This window comes from Ctenopharyngodon idella, chromosome 21 (assembly GCF_019924925.1).
Source record: "Ctenopharyngodon idella isolate HZGC_01 chromosome 21, HZGC01, whole genome shotgun sequence".
NCBI lineage: Eukaryota > Metazoa > Chordata > Actinopteri > Cypriniformes > Xenocyprididae > Ctenopharyngodon > Ctenopharyngodon idella.
This window is the reverse complement of record NC_067240.1, coordinates 18,584,949-18,603,597: the sequence shown is the minus strand read 5'-3', so window position 1 is coordinate 18,603,597 and position 18,649 is coordinate 18,584,949. Positions and strand designations below refer to the sequence as shown.

General features: G+C 35.7%; 2 protein-coding genes and 1 long non-coding RNA gene across 5 annotated transcripts in view; 2 read left to right on the top strand and 1 right to left on the bottom strand.

Annotated features, from left to right (window-relative positions):
• Positions 1-2,705: 2,705 nt before the first annotated feature.
• Positions 2,706-11,802, bottom strand: rhogb (ras homolog family member Gb). Its single transcript, XM_051878918.1, has 2 exons — positions 11,554-11,802; positions 2,706-6,309 (listed from the first exon to the last, which is right to left on the bottom strand). The coding sequence occupies exon 2, from the start codon at positions 6,276-6,278 to the stop codon at positions 5,703-5,705; it is 576 nt and encodes a 191-aa protein (XP_051734878.1). The 5' UTR covers positions 6,279-6,309; positions 11,554-11,802; the 3' UTR covers positions 2,706-5,702.
• Positions 8,298-11,188, top strand: LOC127504372 (uncharacterized). The gene is made up of 2 exons (XR_007927353.1): positions 8,298-10,673; positions 10,707-11,188. It is a non-coding gene; the product is annotated as an uncharacterized LOC127504372 (long non-coding RNA).
• Positions 11,803-12,712: 910 nt separating the features above from the next.
• Positions 12,713-18,649, top strand: part of stim1b (stromal interaction molecule 1b) — a 38,887-nt gene continuing 32,950 nt past the window's right edge. The window contains exons 1-2 of one of the 3 annotated variants that reach the window (XM_051878915.1): positions 12,713-13,278; positions 14,566-14,692. In XM_051878915.1, coding sequence (XP_051734875.1) covers positions 14,572-14,692 — 121 coding nt within the window. In that variant the 5' untranslated portion in view covers positions 12,713-13,278; positions 14,566-14,571. The remainder of the gene's footprint in view (positions 13,279-14,565; positions 14,693-18,649) is intronic. The other 2 variants (XM_051878914.1, XM_051878913.1) reach the window with 2 other exon arrangements.

Here is an 18,649-nt window from a genome sequence, read left to right as displayed (position 1 = left end):
ACACACACACACACACACACACACATATTTACAAACTTATGTTAGATGCGATTAATCACGATTAATCGATTTGACAGCAGTATAATAATCATGGTAACGCTTTACAATAAGGTTTCATTTGTTAACATTAGATAACTACATTAGTTAACATGAACTAAAAACAATACTTCTACAGCTTTAATATTAGTCAATGTTAATTACAACTTTTACTACTACATTTTTAAAATAGAAAATTGTATTTGTTAACATTAGTTAATGCACTGTCAATTCATATGAACAATGAACTACTGTATTATTAACGGTTAGCTGATGTTAGTTAATACTTGGACTAATGTTAACAAATGAGACCTTATTGTAAAGTGTTACCATAATTATTTTATAATAATTTTGATACATTGAGCCTTTGAGCTTGGGGGTTGTAGATTGCAGTTTTGATGGTTACATTTGAGTAGAAAGAAATGCAGTGTAATGTTGTTCACAAGTGTACTTTTTTCATTCATTTTCACTTCTTCATTTCAAAATAATTTAAGATATGTCAGAAGAAGATGGTCATCATATAGCAGAGGAGCTGTGAGTGTGGCTCGAGTCAAAACTTTTCACAGGAATGAGCAAACAAATGAATGAAGCTAAACTGACAAAAGAGTCACTGTTAGCACCTGGAAAACAAACAGAGGTACCAGGAGCTAATTTCACAGTCAAATAAGAGCGGTTAGGCAGCAGAGAGTGGGCAAATTCTGGTCATGCAGGGAAAGGCACCGATAATGAGTTTGAACAAAAATAGCAAATATTACAGTTGCATTGAAATAGTTGCTAGTTGAGAGAGGATCAGTGCATAAAACTTGATATGGTCTGATATGTTCAGTATGCAGGTAGAAATAGGATGTCTAAGAGTTACAGCTGAACATCATTCTGATGCCAAATTGGGAGTGTTGTTTATTTACTCACAGATAAAGGAAGCTTGCAAGCTAAAGAGCACTAAAGGAAATCCCTTCTGAAGCATTCCTGATTGTCCAAATTCACTGGCCAGCACTGACCTTTTTAAGAAGTTAGTTTAAACAGAATCTAGCTCACTGAAAATTAAAGGGATAGTTGACCTTAAATGACAACTCTCTCATCATTTATTCAACCTCATGTCTTTCCAAACCAGTATGACTTTCTTTCTTCAGTGGAACACAAAATAAGATATTTTGAAGAACAGTTTTTGTATCAGTTTTTATGTATTTTGATAAGAAAGGAGTCATACAGATTTGGAACAACATGAGGATGAATACATGATAACATTTTTGGTAAAATGTACTTTTTACAGAATCTGTTGTTTGCCAAAAAGGCTTTTACTTTCTTTCTTGGACAGGTAGAATTATAGATTATAAAGAAAAGGACATTTCACTATATTTAAAATACCTTCCAATGAACTTTGACTTGAACACCTCTGCTGTAATCACTACCTACTGCAAAAGGTTCTCTGTGAGTGTGCGTGTGTGTGTGTGTGTGTGTGTGTGAGCACAACCAGATATCAGGTTCACTCTATTTTGCCTTTATATGTTCACTATCAAACTCAGATAGGGAAATGATCTGGCACACTGTATTTAAATACACTATACCTGCTTCCTCTTTTAAATCAATATGACTGAATGTTTTTAATAATAATAATAATTTAATGCAATTGTATCTAAAAGTATTATGAGCGAATTATTTGATATTTATAGACCATTCAAAAGTTTGGGATCAGTTTTTTTTTTTTTTTTTAATAAATTAAACTTGTTTAATAAGGACGCATTAAATTTATGAATGGTGACAGTAGAGACATTTATAATATTACAAAATATTTGTTTATCACGGTTTCCATAAAAAAAATATAAGCAGCACAGCTGTTTTCAACATTGATAAGAAATGTTTCTTAGGGTAAGTTTACACTTAAAACATGCTAAAAACGGAAAAGTTTTTTCTTTGTACAGATGACAGCGTTATCGTTCACGGATCCGCGAAAATGACTAAAAATGCTGTATTACGCATGCCAGACAAGTAGTTGGCGGTGTCACTTTGTAAACAAAGACTACGCGCCTGCGCATACGCATTCTTTTACAGAGCACTCGCGCCAAACGCGCATGCCTTTCCACCTTATTTTTACAGTTTAGCATACTGCACTATATTCTTCTCGTTATTTCCCAATAGCGGCTAATAAATCGGAAGTCTCGCACATTCACAGAAAACACCTTACTTCCGCGTTGAAAATTAAGGTGAATGTACTAAACACGTAATACGCATGTGCATGACGTGACCTTTTCACACATTCGCGTTTTTGCAGTTTACACGGAGATGACAGCGGTAGCATTTTCAAAAACTTGCACTTTGAAACCCGTTTTCAAAAGTTTGCGCTTTCAGGTAACCAAAACCAAAAGTTTTCCGTTTTTATTTGAAAACGGTGTCGTAAACAGACCCTTAAGCAGCAAATCATCATGTTAGAATGATATCTGAAGGATCATGTGACACTGAAGACTGCAGTAATGATGCTTTTTTCAAAAACATTTTACTGAGCCCAAACTTTTGAATGGTAGTGAAGGTAGACAACAAGCCTGCATAGGACAAAACTGGCACTGAAATTGTAGAGGAACATTCTTAAAAATCATGTAACAAAATTATCGTAGAAATATATTTACAATTACATATGTAACATTGCTTGAAATGACAACAATTCAAAACTGTAGTAGGATGTTAAAATAAAGCTGTTTAAATTTTATTGGGATACAAAATTTGAATTAAAACGCATTGTAAACCAAAATGTAATTATATATGTTATATAAATTACAAACTGATAAATATTTGATGTAAAATTGGCATGGGGAAATGACAGGCAAAACAGACCTTTGAGTATTTAAAGGATGCCACAGGGTATCTTTGGTTTAGTAAAACAAAAATGCAGATAAGACAAAGTTATTTTAAAAACTGGAAAAAAAAAATAAATAAAATGAGTTATTCGAGAAGCTGAGGCAAGACATTGACATTTTGGAAAAGTCTGTAGAAGTGCAAATGATTTCCTCTGTTTTTAGAAGGAATGAGGAACGTCATTGTCACGTCAGCCAAACAAAGTCACGGTCAGTGATGTGGATACATTTGTATTTCTTCTTGCTTCCACAAAACTCTCAGCTGAATTATTAAATGCTTTAGAAAGTATTGCTTTCACATGACTGTGGGATTTCTCATACATGAATGGCCAAAAGCACACATACAGATTGAGCAACACATGTTATGACTTAAACATCATCGTATGATTCATGCACAATGAAGTGTTTGTCCTTTTGCTGTGAATGTTTTAAGGAAACTCAAGCACTCTTCAGAAAGCAGCATGTGTCCTTAATGAGCCACAATATTACCTTCTTGACTTTCAGCTAACATTTCATCTAATGCCAATGGGCTAAACATAACATTTTAAAAATGGAAACATCATTAAAAAACATAATTTTTATAGCTGAAATGAAAATACCAACAGTTGTATTGTATACTTTTGCCCTTAGCTTTTAAATTTGACATACAACAATCTTAAATTTAAGCTCCATTATAGGAAGGCACTGTAAAGTTATACATTCATCTGAACCTAACACATCATTTTAGTTTGTTGATGAATCCCTGAGCCTTGAAATCTACTGAACTGAATCTTTGGCCAACTGAAAGCTTCCTTCCTTTACATTAATGGCTCATTTAGGATTGTGCCATTTAAAACGACACAAGCTGTTCCCAAATCAGTCACTAAGTGAAGAAAGTGCCTTGTTTTCTAATAAGGTTCTGAAGCCCCACCCTGGAGCGCTGAGGAAGAAAAGAATGAAGAGTTGAATGTGACGCATAGCATGCTGGGACCTCTGTTTCCTGAAGGGTCTGCCAGACAGTTTCCACACCACAAGGAAGTAAAGCCGTCAAGCTGCCAGGCAACAACCCCCTCATCGCACATACAAGATCAGGTATGTCTAAGGAGCCGCTTCACACAGAACGCGTTTGAACAGTAGGGCTCTGGAAGTAAACATCCCATTGATTTTCTCCACAGGGGAATTGATTTTGAATGATAACTTATAAACCATTAAAGGCAGACCAACTGTGAGCTGCGAGGTGTTAATCAAGGGTATATGCTTTTGTTGAAGCCAACAAAACTTTTTAAATAATCGTGTTCAACAGTGGAATTACATTACCCTTGATTCTGCGAAGAAATCTCCACCAATCAGAGAATCTCGACAAGTAAATCAAGTGGTGTAGGTATGACGTAAGGATCTGGAAGAGAAATTCGCCGCTGGTTCCTTCGAGATTTTCCTATAATGGGGTTTTTCAATTCATGAGTAAAATAAAGCCTGTGGTAAACATAACTTGACGATATTTTGAAATTTTTTTCTACAATGTAAACTGCACATACTCACATCCCAAACTTTCTTATCTAGTTATTTATTAAAAATGTACGTTTTCAAAAATGAGCACAACTTCTTAAAGTTTGCGTTTTCGGTATGGGCATGTGTAATTTGCGTTGTAGAAGAAAACGTCAAAGTATTGTCAAATTATGTTTACCTTACTCATAAATTGATTATAAAACCCCATAGGAAAATCTCGAGGGAACCAGGGGGCGGGGCTTTGACATCATACCTACACCACTCCCATGAAGAACTGCGAATGACTTGACACACTTCCTTATATGCTCTAAAAGTACTTCAATATTTGTACATATATGCATATTTTTCAATAAATGCAAAATATGTTGTTTCTATATACACAATCAACATCTTTATATTTATCTGACAGTTTGAATTTGATTACATCATTCGCAATGCTTCGTGGGATTGTAGTTCTTTCCCTCATTAAAGCCATGAATTGTCTTGATTTTCAAATACTTTTTTGCTTCAAATTCAAATTTGTAATATTTCACAACATTTACCTTGTTGCTAGTTGGTTTGGTTCATGGCTTATTATTTTTTAATGAATACTTTTTTAAAATCTATATGGGAAAAATACTTGGGCAGACACTGGTACACTATAGTCTTTGCTGTTACAGAATCTCACGTGTTTTACAGATGTCATGTCAAAGGAAGTTCAACTTTTAAAAGCGCAACCCTGCTTTCTTTTACATTCAGCTATGCCTCGCGTTTTTAAAAGCAAGAACGCATTCTGTGTGAACGGCTCATACAATATTATAGATAATGTCACTAATGATACAAAAGGCCTGTCCTCAAGGACACCCCAATCATAGAACAAATGCCTTGGGCATAAAAACTATAATTAGTACTATATATATATATTCTCAGATTGTGTTTTTGTTAATAATAAAAGACAAAAAACTTCATTAACCAACATTATTAAGTCTCCAAACATTAAAAAGGAACTAAAACCCATTTACACTGAAATATATTTAAGTGTTTAGTTCCTGTATATTGTTTTATGTATTCCTGAGATACCATGAGATGGTATCAAACTGTTTAGTGGTCTTATGAACCCCCACCCCTTCAAAAAAAAAAAAAAAAAAAAAAAACTTCTTCAGTAGGGATCTCAATACAGTGTAAAACTTGATACTTAAGTTGATCTTGTATTTCTCTAATTTCACAGATTAAGGCTGTGTTTCTTGGTCACCGTTCACCGAAAACCTATTACTCCAAACATTCAATAACATTCCCACAATTTCTATGCATTCCTGTGTGTAATTCATTTAAAATACCTCTATGCTCTCTATATTTTCAGAGGAGTATACAGGGCTTCTTGGCAGCCACAGGCTGAGGACTGAGGAAGGCACGCACTGCGTCTGCAAACACGTCCTTGATGCCGTCCTGGCTGAGTGCCGAGCACTCCATGTACTTGACGGCGTGGATTTGGCGAGCCAGAGCGTGACCCTGCTGTTGTGAGATGGGCGCCTGGTTCTGCTCCTTTAGCTTCTTCAGCACATCCGCGTCATTGCGAAGATCGCTCTTGGTCCCCACCAGCAGGATGGGCACACTGGGACAGTGGTGCGTCACCTCTGGATGCCACTTGTGCTTGACGTTCTCATAGGACGGGGGGCTGGAGATGGAGAAGCAGATGATGAAGACGTTGGTCTGAGGGTAGGACAGCGTGCGAAGGCGATCATACTCCTCCTGGCCCGCTGTGTCCCACAGATTGAGGCTGACAGTGCGGTTGTCCACGCTGACTTGGGAGCTATAGTTGTCGAACACAGTGGGAATGTACTCTTTGGGGAACGCGCCAGTCGTGTACGAGATGAGCAGGCAGGTTTTTCCCACTGCTCCATCCCCCACCACCACACACTTGATGCTCTGCATGATAGAAAGGTGACCACTCGACTTCAACAGTCTGCAGAAAAAGACACATGCTCTCTGTTAGAGGACAACATGACACACTGTTTAGATGGCCAGAGATGGAAGGACAGGTGATTAGATTATTACTGTGTGTGTGCTTCAATGAAAGCAGCGCATTAATATAGAACGGTGATTAAACTGACTTGGAACTACCTGTGCATTAAACGGTTTTAATGCACACTTTCCAGCCAATCAGAATCGAGTATTCAGACAGACCATGGTATAACATTGTTTAATGCAATTTTTTGCAAATCTAAAAATTAATATTAACATTTTTATACTGTACATTATAATGTTGTCATGCCTAAAGGCCTGATCACACCAACATGAATGTTTGGCACAAAAATTTGGTCCAGTGAATGGAAGTCAAACAATATTTACATGTTTTCAAACAGTCATTCAGACTTTTGTATTCGCTATGGTGTTTATCATAAAACACCAAATAAAGGAGTAGAGAGACAAGAGTGGCTTATGATACTATTTTAGTTCCCTTTCGATATCGGTCTCTCAACGTTGCGTCATCGATTACGCTATGGGGAAACACTGTTTTACTAGAATACTGACGCCTGATTGACAAAACGACATTGCATCGCAATGTCCAATGGCATTCAACTGTGTGAATTAGGGGCGGGAACACGCCATATATAACATAGCACGGGGGGGCCATTTTCCCAGAATTTTTCTCCTTCATACAAGACTGACATCCATTGTTTTTTTCTCTTTTGAGTCATTGCTAAAAAAAAAGTGGATTTTAGGACTACAAAGATCCCCTTGTATTTTCTGCTTTCATTTCAATTTTAGTTAAAGTTTTAATTCGGTTGTGTTTTTTAGTTATTGTTTTTTGGTATTTTTATATAGTTTTTATACTTTTTATTTTGTTTTAGCTTTAGTTATTTTAGTACATCAAGTTAAACTAAATGAAAATGAGAAATGTTGTTTTGGCAACTAGCTCAGTTTAATTATTTTATATTTTATTTCAGTTAACGTTTATTTTATTTAAAGTTAAGAAAATGTTTTTTTACATTTTTAGTTAACTTGAATAACTGAATTCATTCTCTGCTATTCAAGAAATTAGAACACCTCTCTGTAAAAGAAATCTGTTGCAGACGCATTAACAATCGTTCATTCAAATTAAAATGTTTACCGCTCCAAATTTTCGCACCTCATATTCATCTTGGTGTGAACAGGCCTTAAAGGGTTAGTTCACCCAAAAATGAAAATTCTGTCATTAATTACTCACCCTCTTGTCGTTCCACACCCGTAAGACCTTCGTTCATCTTCAGAACACAAATTAAGATATTTTTGATAAAATCTGATGGCTCAGTGAGGCCTGCATTAACAGCAAGATAATTACCACTTTCAATGCCCAGAAAGCTACTAAAGACATATTTAAAACAGTTCATGTGACTACAGTGGTTCAACCTTAATGTTATGAAGTGACGAGAATACTTTTTGTGCACCAAAAAACAAAATAACGACTTTATTCAACAATATCTAGTGATGGGGATTCAAAACACTGAATCTTTTGTTTCGAATCAGTGGTTCGGAGCGTGTATCAAACTGCCAAAGTCACGTGATTTCAGTAAACGAGGCTTCGTTAGGTCATAAGTGTTTCGAAATTTCAATGGTTCACCACTGGGGGGCGTGACTTTGGCAGTTTGATACGCGCTCCGAACCACTGATTTGAAACAAAAGATTTGTAAAGCTTCGAAGCTTCATGAAGCAGTGTTTTGAAATCACCCATCACTAGATATTGTTGAATAAAGTCATTATTTTGTTTTTTTGGCACACAAAAAGTACTCTTGTCGCTTCATAACATTAAGGTTGAACCACTGTAGTCACATGAACTGTTTTAAATACGTCTTCAGTAGCTTTCTGGGCATTGAAAGTGTTAATTATCTTGCTGGCAATGCAGGCCTCACTGAACCATCGGATTTTATGAAAAATATCTTAATTTGTGTTCCATAGATGAATGAAGGTCTTACGGGTGTGGAACGACATGAGGGTGAGTAATTAATGACAGAATTTTCATTTTTGCGTGAAATAAAACTTTTTTTTTTTAAATCTTTGATCATTGATGGGCGAACATAGACATTTCAAAAGTGAGGATGTATGAATGCATTAGTGGAAAAAAACATTTACACACATGCAAAAAGAAGGACAAAGGAAAAAGGTTACGAGAACATCTAATTGTTTCTTCATGCAAATGCACAGCGTGTTGAGGTCATTTGGGCCTTTATGAAACAATGTTTTGAATACACAGTCAGCCTCCTCCAGTTCCTTCTACTTCCCCTTGCAGTTCAATCGGTAAGCTGTGTATGTATTATAACACAAATAAATTCCCACTTGATGGGATTATATGCATTAATCTCCACAGAAATGCACAAAAACAACATATCTTTCTTTTTACCCTCCATTTGTGTCATTTACAATGGAAATATGATCAGTTTGGGTCATGAGTCAAATGGCTTTCTGTAGGAAATATGACACGTAATGTGAAATTTTATAAACATGTACATGCTGGAAAACTTCAAAACAGGTTTCGGTTTATGCTGTCGACATTTGATGTGAGGGGACTGATTGAATACATATATTTATAGTTCTTCAACATTTCGGAAATTCTGTGCAAGGGCAACATGGGTAATTGCTGTTTTTGTGGAAAAAGAAGCTGGAAAGTAGATTTACTGACGAGTTTTACCCGTTACACTAGAGGCCAGTGTGAAGTACCGTCAGCAAAGCACTTTCTAAAATCATTCAACAGCTGTTTTCATGTTATTTTCTGTTATTAATTAACATTTTTGTGTCATGATAAGCTGTTTTCACAATAGTTTGATCATGACATGCTGGCCATCTTGCTTGTAGCAATTTTGAGAACGATTTGTGTCCTCGCACATCAACAAGAAACTGAGAGCTGTGGAGTTATGACCAAAAACTCTCAGTTCTCTCTTACTTTCTCACTTATTCCAAGAGTCTGGCAGATGTTTGACCCCAGGAGAAAGGAGTGAGACGGACTCTGCCCAATCTCCAGAGACGCTCAGAGAGAGAAATACTCTGAGCCCTACCCTCCTCTGCAAGGCGTTAGCCAATGTGGTTAGTGAACCAAGAACTCAAAGAAACAGCACTGACAGTTCAGTCTGGGTGGAGTCTGTCCTGTCATTTACAACACAGCATTGTCATATCACTATACCCATATTTAGCAGAAGTGCTCAGTGCTATATAAAATGGAGAAAATCAAGTGCAGTAGAATGCCATTGACATTTTTTTACTGTGTCTAGTTTTACTATGCTGAACTCATATTTGGAGTACTGCTCAAGTCATCAATGATGACATTCAGGAGCAGTGTTGGGGAAAGTTACTACTTTTAAAACTAATGCATTATAATATTGCGTTACTCCCTAAAAAAGTAACTAATTGTGTTACTTAGTTACTTTTTATGAAAAGTAATGCATTACATTATTTTTGCGTTACTTTTTCTCATCTGGGCTTGCTTGTTTGTTTTTTTAATAACAACAAAAAAGCTCTATTTTTGGCTAATGTAAAGGTCCTTTCACACCAAAAGTGAAATGAATAAACCTCAGGCTAAGGGAAATGCAAATTTATGCCTGTACAGTAGAGGGTGCGCAGAATAGAATAGAATAGGATTTTGTTGTAAATTGAAAAAGTATGGTTGTTACTTTACTAGTTACTTGAAAAAGTAATCTGATTACATAACTCAAGTTACTTGTAATGCGTTACCCCCAACACTGTTCAGGAATGTAGCTGACTAAATGTAATATTTTAAGATTCAACCATTGGAAAATCCCATAATGGTCGACCACTAATCTGAATATTGTCTATGGTATTTGTTCAAGTGTTATGTGAGTTTATCGCACTTTATCACTGAACCGAATTACGCAAATCATGTGTAGGCCTAAGCCAGCAGAGGAACAGACGATCCTAATGGCTACAAGTTTTGGCAGAAAAAGGAACTTGCGCTATAGATTGCAGAAAGAAATCAAAACTAGAAGTGGTGAGTTACATTTATCCATCCTTTGCACACTATACTGAACCTAGAATTTAGAGTCTTTCATCATAAACCCCAGTCAGTTCAGTTAAAACTGAAAGTGTAACTGTCAGATGGACTGTAATTGCACACTTAGTCATCTATAGTTGCACACTTAAATATGTGAAAATGAGGGAAAAAATTATCATGGGAACTGTCACCACAATTTATGACACAGCAAGTCACCGTCTTTCCAGTGACTCACAGCAGAAAAGCGCGTCTCAGTAAGCCCCTTGTGTCATTCAAGATATTCAGCTGTTTTGTAATGGTATTTTCATATTAAGAAGTCGACAATAACGGCCTACAACTGCGTGTAGGTTGACAGATGAATGTGGAAGATCCTCGCACAGATATTCTATTATCTTTAGTAACTAGAATGACAGTGGTTGGTTAGTAAAATATGCAAAAGCAAATATGACTTCCCTAATAAAAGCTGCTATATGGTTCTGAAATAGATAAATATCCCAACTTCTGCATGGCTCTTTTGGATTGCTTAAAATGAGGATGTTTCTCAGTTCCTCATTCCCTCTGGAAAACCCAACTGCCTTTTTTTTTTGCTTTGTTTTTTTTTTTTTTTCAAATTTGCATAATTTCCCATTCATTTTCTATGTTATGTTTCAGCATGCACAACCAAACTTTCACAGAACAGTCTTTCAGAAAAGTTTCTATATTGTACACTAAAAGCATTGTTATAACAACTTTGCTTTCATTCATTTAATTTGTCGCAGTAATTAGTCATTTCTACTCTGTTTTATGTGTTTTCAGAGTGTCAACTCAACTGTAATTTAATTGAAAGTGGTCAAAAGTGCCATGAAATAAACTTATCACTTCAGGTTATCTTTGGCATTATTATGAATTACCTTTAAAATCGAAGACAGGTCCTCAGGTTTTAATATTAATGAGCGTATACTGTATTGATATGTATTCGTATACAACGGTACGCTATGGGAGTGGCCCCTATTCCTGCTCTCTGATTTAAAACACCCAATTCACTGCTTAATCATCGAGCCGCGGTCGAAAGCGAGAACAGGATATTAAGCATAATATCACACGTTCTGAATTATAAATCTGCACCTGAGTAATTTATCTTTAATTAGCGAAGTCAGAAATTAAACACATAAAGATGTTGTCTAACAAGCTAGGTTATATATCACAGGACTATATATGACTATTATTAAATAAATAAACATGTCTTACCAAACATATCAGATGCTCTTGAGGACCGTAATCCCGCTGCTGTGGAAGTTAGTTGTTGAGGTCTGTAGGACGTGAGTGTGTTCACCCCTTAGAGAGGAAGTTAATGGCTTAACGGCATATTTGAGGAAGTTTACCGAAGTAAATGTGGCTGTGACAATGTTTAAGAGGGCGTAACAGTCTGTCTACACTGCATGCGCGCGCGCTCCCAACTTAAATCAACCACCCTCTAGTGCACTCTCAGCTCCGTTGATTATAATAGCTTCGCTCTGGTTTTGTCGCGTCGTGTCGTTCGCTTGTAGTGTATAATTTATGCTTCACAGGGAAATCCCGTACCATCACAACCTCAAACTCATGTTGAAACTACCTGACCTAAGGAGCCGTGAGAATATCGACTTGAATCATACACAGAGCCGTGGGTGTTGTTGACCCGTGCAAAAAAAAGTTAGCATAGGCTAGCTAGTTGTATAAATTTTTTTCACCAAAATGTCTGATAGTGTTGTAAAGGAATAGGTTGTAAAGGAATAGGTTACCCAAAATGAACATTTCTGTTTTAATTTATTCACCCAAGTAGTTACAACCCAAATATAGCTGCTTTTGTGGAGAACAAAAATATATGTTGTGAATAATGTTCAGGCTGCTCTCTTTTATACTATCAAAGAGGATGGAGACTAATGCAAGTTCCAAAAAGCACTAAAAACCAAACAAAAAAAACTTGTATGTATCGTTTGAAACGTTGACTTTATCATTGCATGGAAAAGGTTTTGAATTGTAGGCTATGAAAAAGCATGATAGATAGATAGATAGTTACGGTAACTCAAACCATTTGTGGAAACCGATTGTCATAACCCATTTAAGTTTTGAAACCAATAAGTATGAGTACTGTAAAGTCATATTGAGTTAAATTCACTTATATTTTAGTGTTGTTTTAGCCAATCATTAGAGTGAACTCAAAGATTTTAAGTTTATTTTATTCATTCAGTTTGAATTCAGGTAACAAATCTAACTAAGTCTTAACAACTATAGATTATTTTTACTACAAATAATTTTAGTCCTGGGATAAACTGATATCACATTTCAACACATCAAACTGAGGTTATGAGTATTGGTAAACAGACAAGAAAACTGGGAGTGGTTTCTTCATTTTTAGCTGCATGGTTGAGGATCACACCACTAGATGGCTGTGTCTTTCAGTTTTTTTTTTATACCAAACCTCAATACCTGACAATTTATATCCCAAGAAACTCTTTGCTTTACCATTAGACATCCTCCAAAAGCAACACCAAACGGATTCTTAACATCGATGGGTTTTGGATAACAGGACAGAGGACTTTGAAACAATGTAATGAACCTCGAAATTTGATATATAGCCGGGACATACTTTTGTGTCATACATCTGGAGGACAACTCTTTCTTCATTTTGGACGTTTTGTTCGAAGCGCGTATTAACGAGTGATGGACACATTTGACAATATTTGATATTATTGACGGGGTGGGTGGTGTTATTGCGCAGACTGTGAATAGGAGATGTGGAAAATGAATGTCAAACATATTTGAAGTGTTGTTTAAACTTGCTGGACCGTTAAAACGACAACATTTTCTCATCTGAGTTAAAACAATATCCTACAAATATCGGTTAGCTAATGGATGTCAGTCAGATCAAACGAAACTTTTACATCTGATTTTCACAAGCGACTCCAGCAGTTCCCAACCTTCGGATTTTGACAGGTAATCTGAATTTTTAAAACAATAACACGATGAGTGAGTAGCTATAGGCTGCATGTGCATTTGCATCACGAAGACAACTTAAAAACAGCGCCCGTGTTACTTTTTTTGCTTATTTAATATGCCATCAGATATGAGCCAGGCGGCAAAATACACAAAGGCGTAACTTGATTGTATCAGGAGGCGCATTTGCCGCTATTTTTTATATATCAAAACAAATGTGATATGTACATACAGTACACTCCAAATATACTGTAACTATAGCCATATGGCAACATACGGTAACATTTAAACAAACAAGTTTCTATGTTTATGTCACTTGTACTTATTGTTTTAATTACTAAGTAATCCAGCAGTCAAGTATCTTTTTTTAAGTTTCATTAGAGATATAGTGACCAGACTTTCTCTATTGAAAGTATGTATTACAATTATTAGTGGTTATTCCACTTCCAGTTTACTGGTTTGGTATTAGTATGTAGGCCTATTCTTCAGTTAATTGTAAACATTCAAACAGGTACTAGTATCTAATCCACCTTTACTGCCGTACTAGATTGAATATACACTATCAGTTTATTAGTGTGTATTTGTTACTGTTGTCGTTACATTTGACAACTATAAGAATGGTAACTATTGCAATAAGAAATTCTGGTAACACTTTATTTTACAATGTCCTTGTTACACGTTGCATATAGTTACTATAATAATGACTATAAATTTTACATAATTACATGCATCTAACCCTAAACTGTGCCCTAATCCTAACCCTAACCCTATAGTAAGTACGTGAAGTTAATTATTATTACTCAGTACTTCTACAGTTACACTGTAAAATGGACACCTTAAAATAAACTGTAACCAAACTTTTACTAGTAATAACTGGAGCACACATGAATATACTATAAGTACAAGTAAACCTGGAATAGTTACCAGCAATATTTACCACAGATTCAATAGAATAGTTAGGCCTACTTGTCACTACATGGATAATAATTGGTAGCAGCAAAAGAGTAAGTTTGTGACTGAGTCACTATTTGAATAAGAACTGGCACTTAATAGTTGGTAGTAGTAAAATTCAAGAAAAAAAAAACTGCTAGTTGCTTTTAGATTATTTACTAGCTATTAAAATAAATACTAGTAACCTTAAAATAGATATGAAAGGAATAAATGTGAAAACGACTAGCTGTAATACCCAACATTTATTTTTATGTCAGAATATTTCATAATGCGTTCCTGAACAGCAGATTAGTACTGTTTTTTTCTTAAATGCTCTCTCTCTCTCTCTGTTTTAAGTTCAGCATGGATCTATTGAGATTTGCCAGACACTGTATGTTCATTGCATGGCTTGGTTTCTTATGGAGGAGTGCAGCAGATCAGCACAGCCTGACAGACCACCTAGAGTCTGCCAATGGATTATCCGGTAGGAAATCATCATTCAGTTGGATCACTCAGTGTTATTTCCCAAGTTTTATGTGTCTGTATAGTGTGCATTTTATGTGTTACATAATCCCAATGGAACATAGTGTTTGTTGTAGAAAGAGATGTCTCACTCTGAGAAATGGTGCATGATACGCCGTTCTTATGTGTGCTGCTAGATAAGATAAAGTGCTTCCCTTGTTTAATCAGAGCCTCATGGGAGATGATGTCAAACCAATCTTTCACAACCCATATGCTGCACTTACATGTCCTGACCAAGAACTGAAAGAATTGACTTGACTGAAATATGTGGCAGAATGGAGGTTTAGTTTAGTGACATAAATGTCTCCCATGAGGCAAGACTGCTGGTGTATGTCACCCTCGCAAGGTTTGGTGTCCATCAAAGTCTCCTCTTGTGCTTTGACACTAATGTTCAGTTTCCGCTTAAAGGGATAGTTCACCCAAAAATAGGAATTATCTCATGATTTACTCACCCTCAAGCCATCCTAGGTGTATATGACTATCTTCTTTCAGATGAACACAATCAGAGATATGTTTAAAAATATCTTTAGTCCTCTAAGATTTATAATGGTTGTGAATGGGGGGGCTGTGTTTTGAAGTCAAAAATAATGCATCCATCCATAAAAAAAGTAATCCATACGACTCCAGGGGGTTAATAAAGGCCTTCTGAAGTGAAGTGATGAGTTTTTGTAAGAAAAATATCCATATTTAAAACTTTATAAATTCAAATTACTACCTTCCGGCGGACGACCGTACTATCCCTTTAACAGACTGATGCTCATCTTGTGGTGCACCTTCACCATCAGGCAGGTTATTGCGTAAAGTAAGCCCACTTGAGTAAGGTGGGTTTTTCACAGTATTGACTTTGGGAATGACTCGCATTTTCTAGTAGCACCCCTTCAGTTCTACTCGTCTGTTCCAGATTTACAGATACATCACAAGGGTTACCAATAAACTGGGAAGTTGCTGAGGTTTTCTGTTACTATTTCTGTTCTTCTAGTTATTAGTTTGCCGTAAATCACTTGGATAATGCTGTAATCAAGCTGCCTTTAAAGTGGGTGCAGAGGTCATCCATCTATTTTCCCAGGCCCTCTGCCTGACTGAGGTTAATTCAAAAGGAGCATCTCCACGTCTTTGAGGTGGATCTCTTTGTATGCATCTGGAAAAGGCTCTGAATTGACTGTATTAGGTCCAGGGCTGTGTTAACTTTATCCAACTGTTTTAGAGAAGGACTTAGCATCTCATTGCCTGGTGGAATGCATTCCCCAGAACATTTCTCCTTTTATAGGAAATGGTGGGAATAATTAGATTTTCAGTGTTATCTCCCTTTGAGGTCGAGAGCTGTGAAGTTGGACCACTATGGAGATGTTTTATTGGAATGCGAAATGAAACTTTACATTTGATATTCCAGGTTTAATACGAGTTACGCTCAATCCACCATGTTTGGGCATAATGTTGATTACCACAAAAATATTTTGACTAGGGATGCACCGATGTATCGGCCGATTTTTGCTCAATTTACAACCATCGGCATATCGGCTGTAGGAGGAAAAAGGCCGATATAACAAACCGATGGTTTATTAATTAACTGCGTGAAGGCACTGAGCTGTATAATGACTGCGTAATCCTAGCGCTGCTGTCTGTGCTTTAATGTTAATCAAATAACAAAAAAATCACACACTATTCTTGACTAAATAACTTCTGTAACTTTCAAAAGTGTAGCAGACCCCATCCGAATGATAACCAAACCTTTACTGATGTTTTATAAAGTTTATTACGTCCATTTTCACTCCAAACAAATCACCACAAAAGCTAAACATTACAGAGCACAAGAAGTGCGCATTAAACTCTCTCTCTCTCCGTTGCATTATCATCAACATACAGCGAATTACAACTAACAGTTAACAAATACATACAGATCTTATGCCTTTTCGGGGGATGCTTAATAAACGGACTAACTTTAAATCTGCAAAATAACTCTGAAGAACTGCGTGCTCTCGAGAACACCCGTCAAAATAAGAGTCCCTCCTTAGTAAAGGAGATAGTGCAGATCTCATACATGCTTAAACTTACAAAAAATATTAAAATGTATACAAAAACAAATTAGAAGATTAATCACAATAAAGCCCGTTACAATAAAGAAGGATTAATATGTATATAATTCATACAGTGAAGAATATGCAGTGCTATTTTACATTTGTTTAATTTATTTCTGTACCTGAAAATAAATTAGCACTGTTTATTTCATGTATCTTTGTTCTGTTGTTTTTATGTAGGCCTGCTGAATGTTAAACGGATCCAATCGATGTTCATTCGAAATTATTTGATGATGCAGCAATAAACCTGCTAGTATATTTTAATGCAGGTGTTTTTGAACTTTGCTTATTTAAAACATGATCAAAATATCTATTTTGATGACAAAATTTCAAATAAAAGAGGAAGTGACAAATATCGGTATCGGCCAATAATTGTTTGTTAATATCGGTATCGTATCGGCCCCAAAAAAATCATATCGGTGCAACTCTTCTTTTCTTAAAAAAATAAAATTAAAGAAAAAAAAGCCAAAAATTTAAGTTACAGTGAGGCACACATAATGGAAGGGAATGGGGGCAATTTATTTTTTTATTTTTTTATTTTTATTTTTTTTTGGAAGATTTGAAAGCATAAATGTAAAGCGTATAATTTTATAAAAGCATTTACATTAAATGTAGAGCTATAAGCTGTTTAAATCTTTATTTTTACAGTAATTTTAGGGTTTATAGGTGTTATGTTGACATGGACAAAATTGGATACAACTTAACACAGAAAAGGTTACTAAGCAATTTTTCACACTAAAATTTTAACACACCTATTGTCTACTTCTTGAGGCTATACTAATGAAATTATTTCAGTATGACAGTTATGACAGTATTTATACATTTACATATTGGCCTCATTCATTTCCATTATAAGAGCCTAGCTAATTAATTAGTCAAAATTAATTTTGTTGTAATCAACATTATGTGTTGTGCTGTCAATTGATCTTAAATGGTATTGAATGCAAAATACTCCTTTAAATAGAAAAATCAATGTTAACTACAATATTTTCAGCATTACCATTGTAAAGTTAGTATCATTTGTATAATGATGTATAAGCATTCAAACCTGTAGTGTACATTGTGTAAATTACCTATTTGATCCTGACCCGTGTATGACTTCATGCAGCTGGGCCATAGGATGATACTGAAGGATCTTTTTACAACAGCTCTGTAAATCCTTAAGGCTCTGCAAACACTGACGGTCCTCTCAGATCTTTTTAAAGGTCTGGTGAAGCAGACCAAACATCACCCCGTTTCATTTTTTTCCTCTCCTCTCCTGATCCTAGGCCTCTCTGTTTTCCTCATTGTCCTACCAAGACATGCTGTAGCCAGAGATAAAAGAAATGGTGGAAATTGACTGTCTTAAAAAACTTTCAATGTCTCTGTGGAATTTTATCAAATACTAACAGCAGCTTGCTTAAATATGTCCTGGCTGTTTAATATGTCCTGGAAAGTTCACCCAAAAATGAACCTCTGTCATCATTTACTCACCTCATGCCATTCCAAACCCATTCGACTTTCATTATAAATTGGTAAAATGCAATAAAACAACAATTCTCATATTCAGTATTTATCACAATATTTTGTGATAACTTTGTGAAATTACTGGAGCTAAAACTGAAAAATCCAACTCATTACAAGTAGTTTAAAACATGGTTCTAAAAAAGAATTTTGACCCTATTGGCTTTCCATAGTTGAATACACATTGTACACTGATGTTTAATGTCATTGACTGAGCGGTTATGTTTGTTTGTAAGTTATAGTGTTTGCCTCTTAGACAAAAATAGTTTCTGGATTTAGTTTCTCAAATTGGTGAGGTTCATGACAACATGGTTTAATAAAAGAGTTCTGCAAAATCTGCA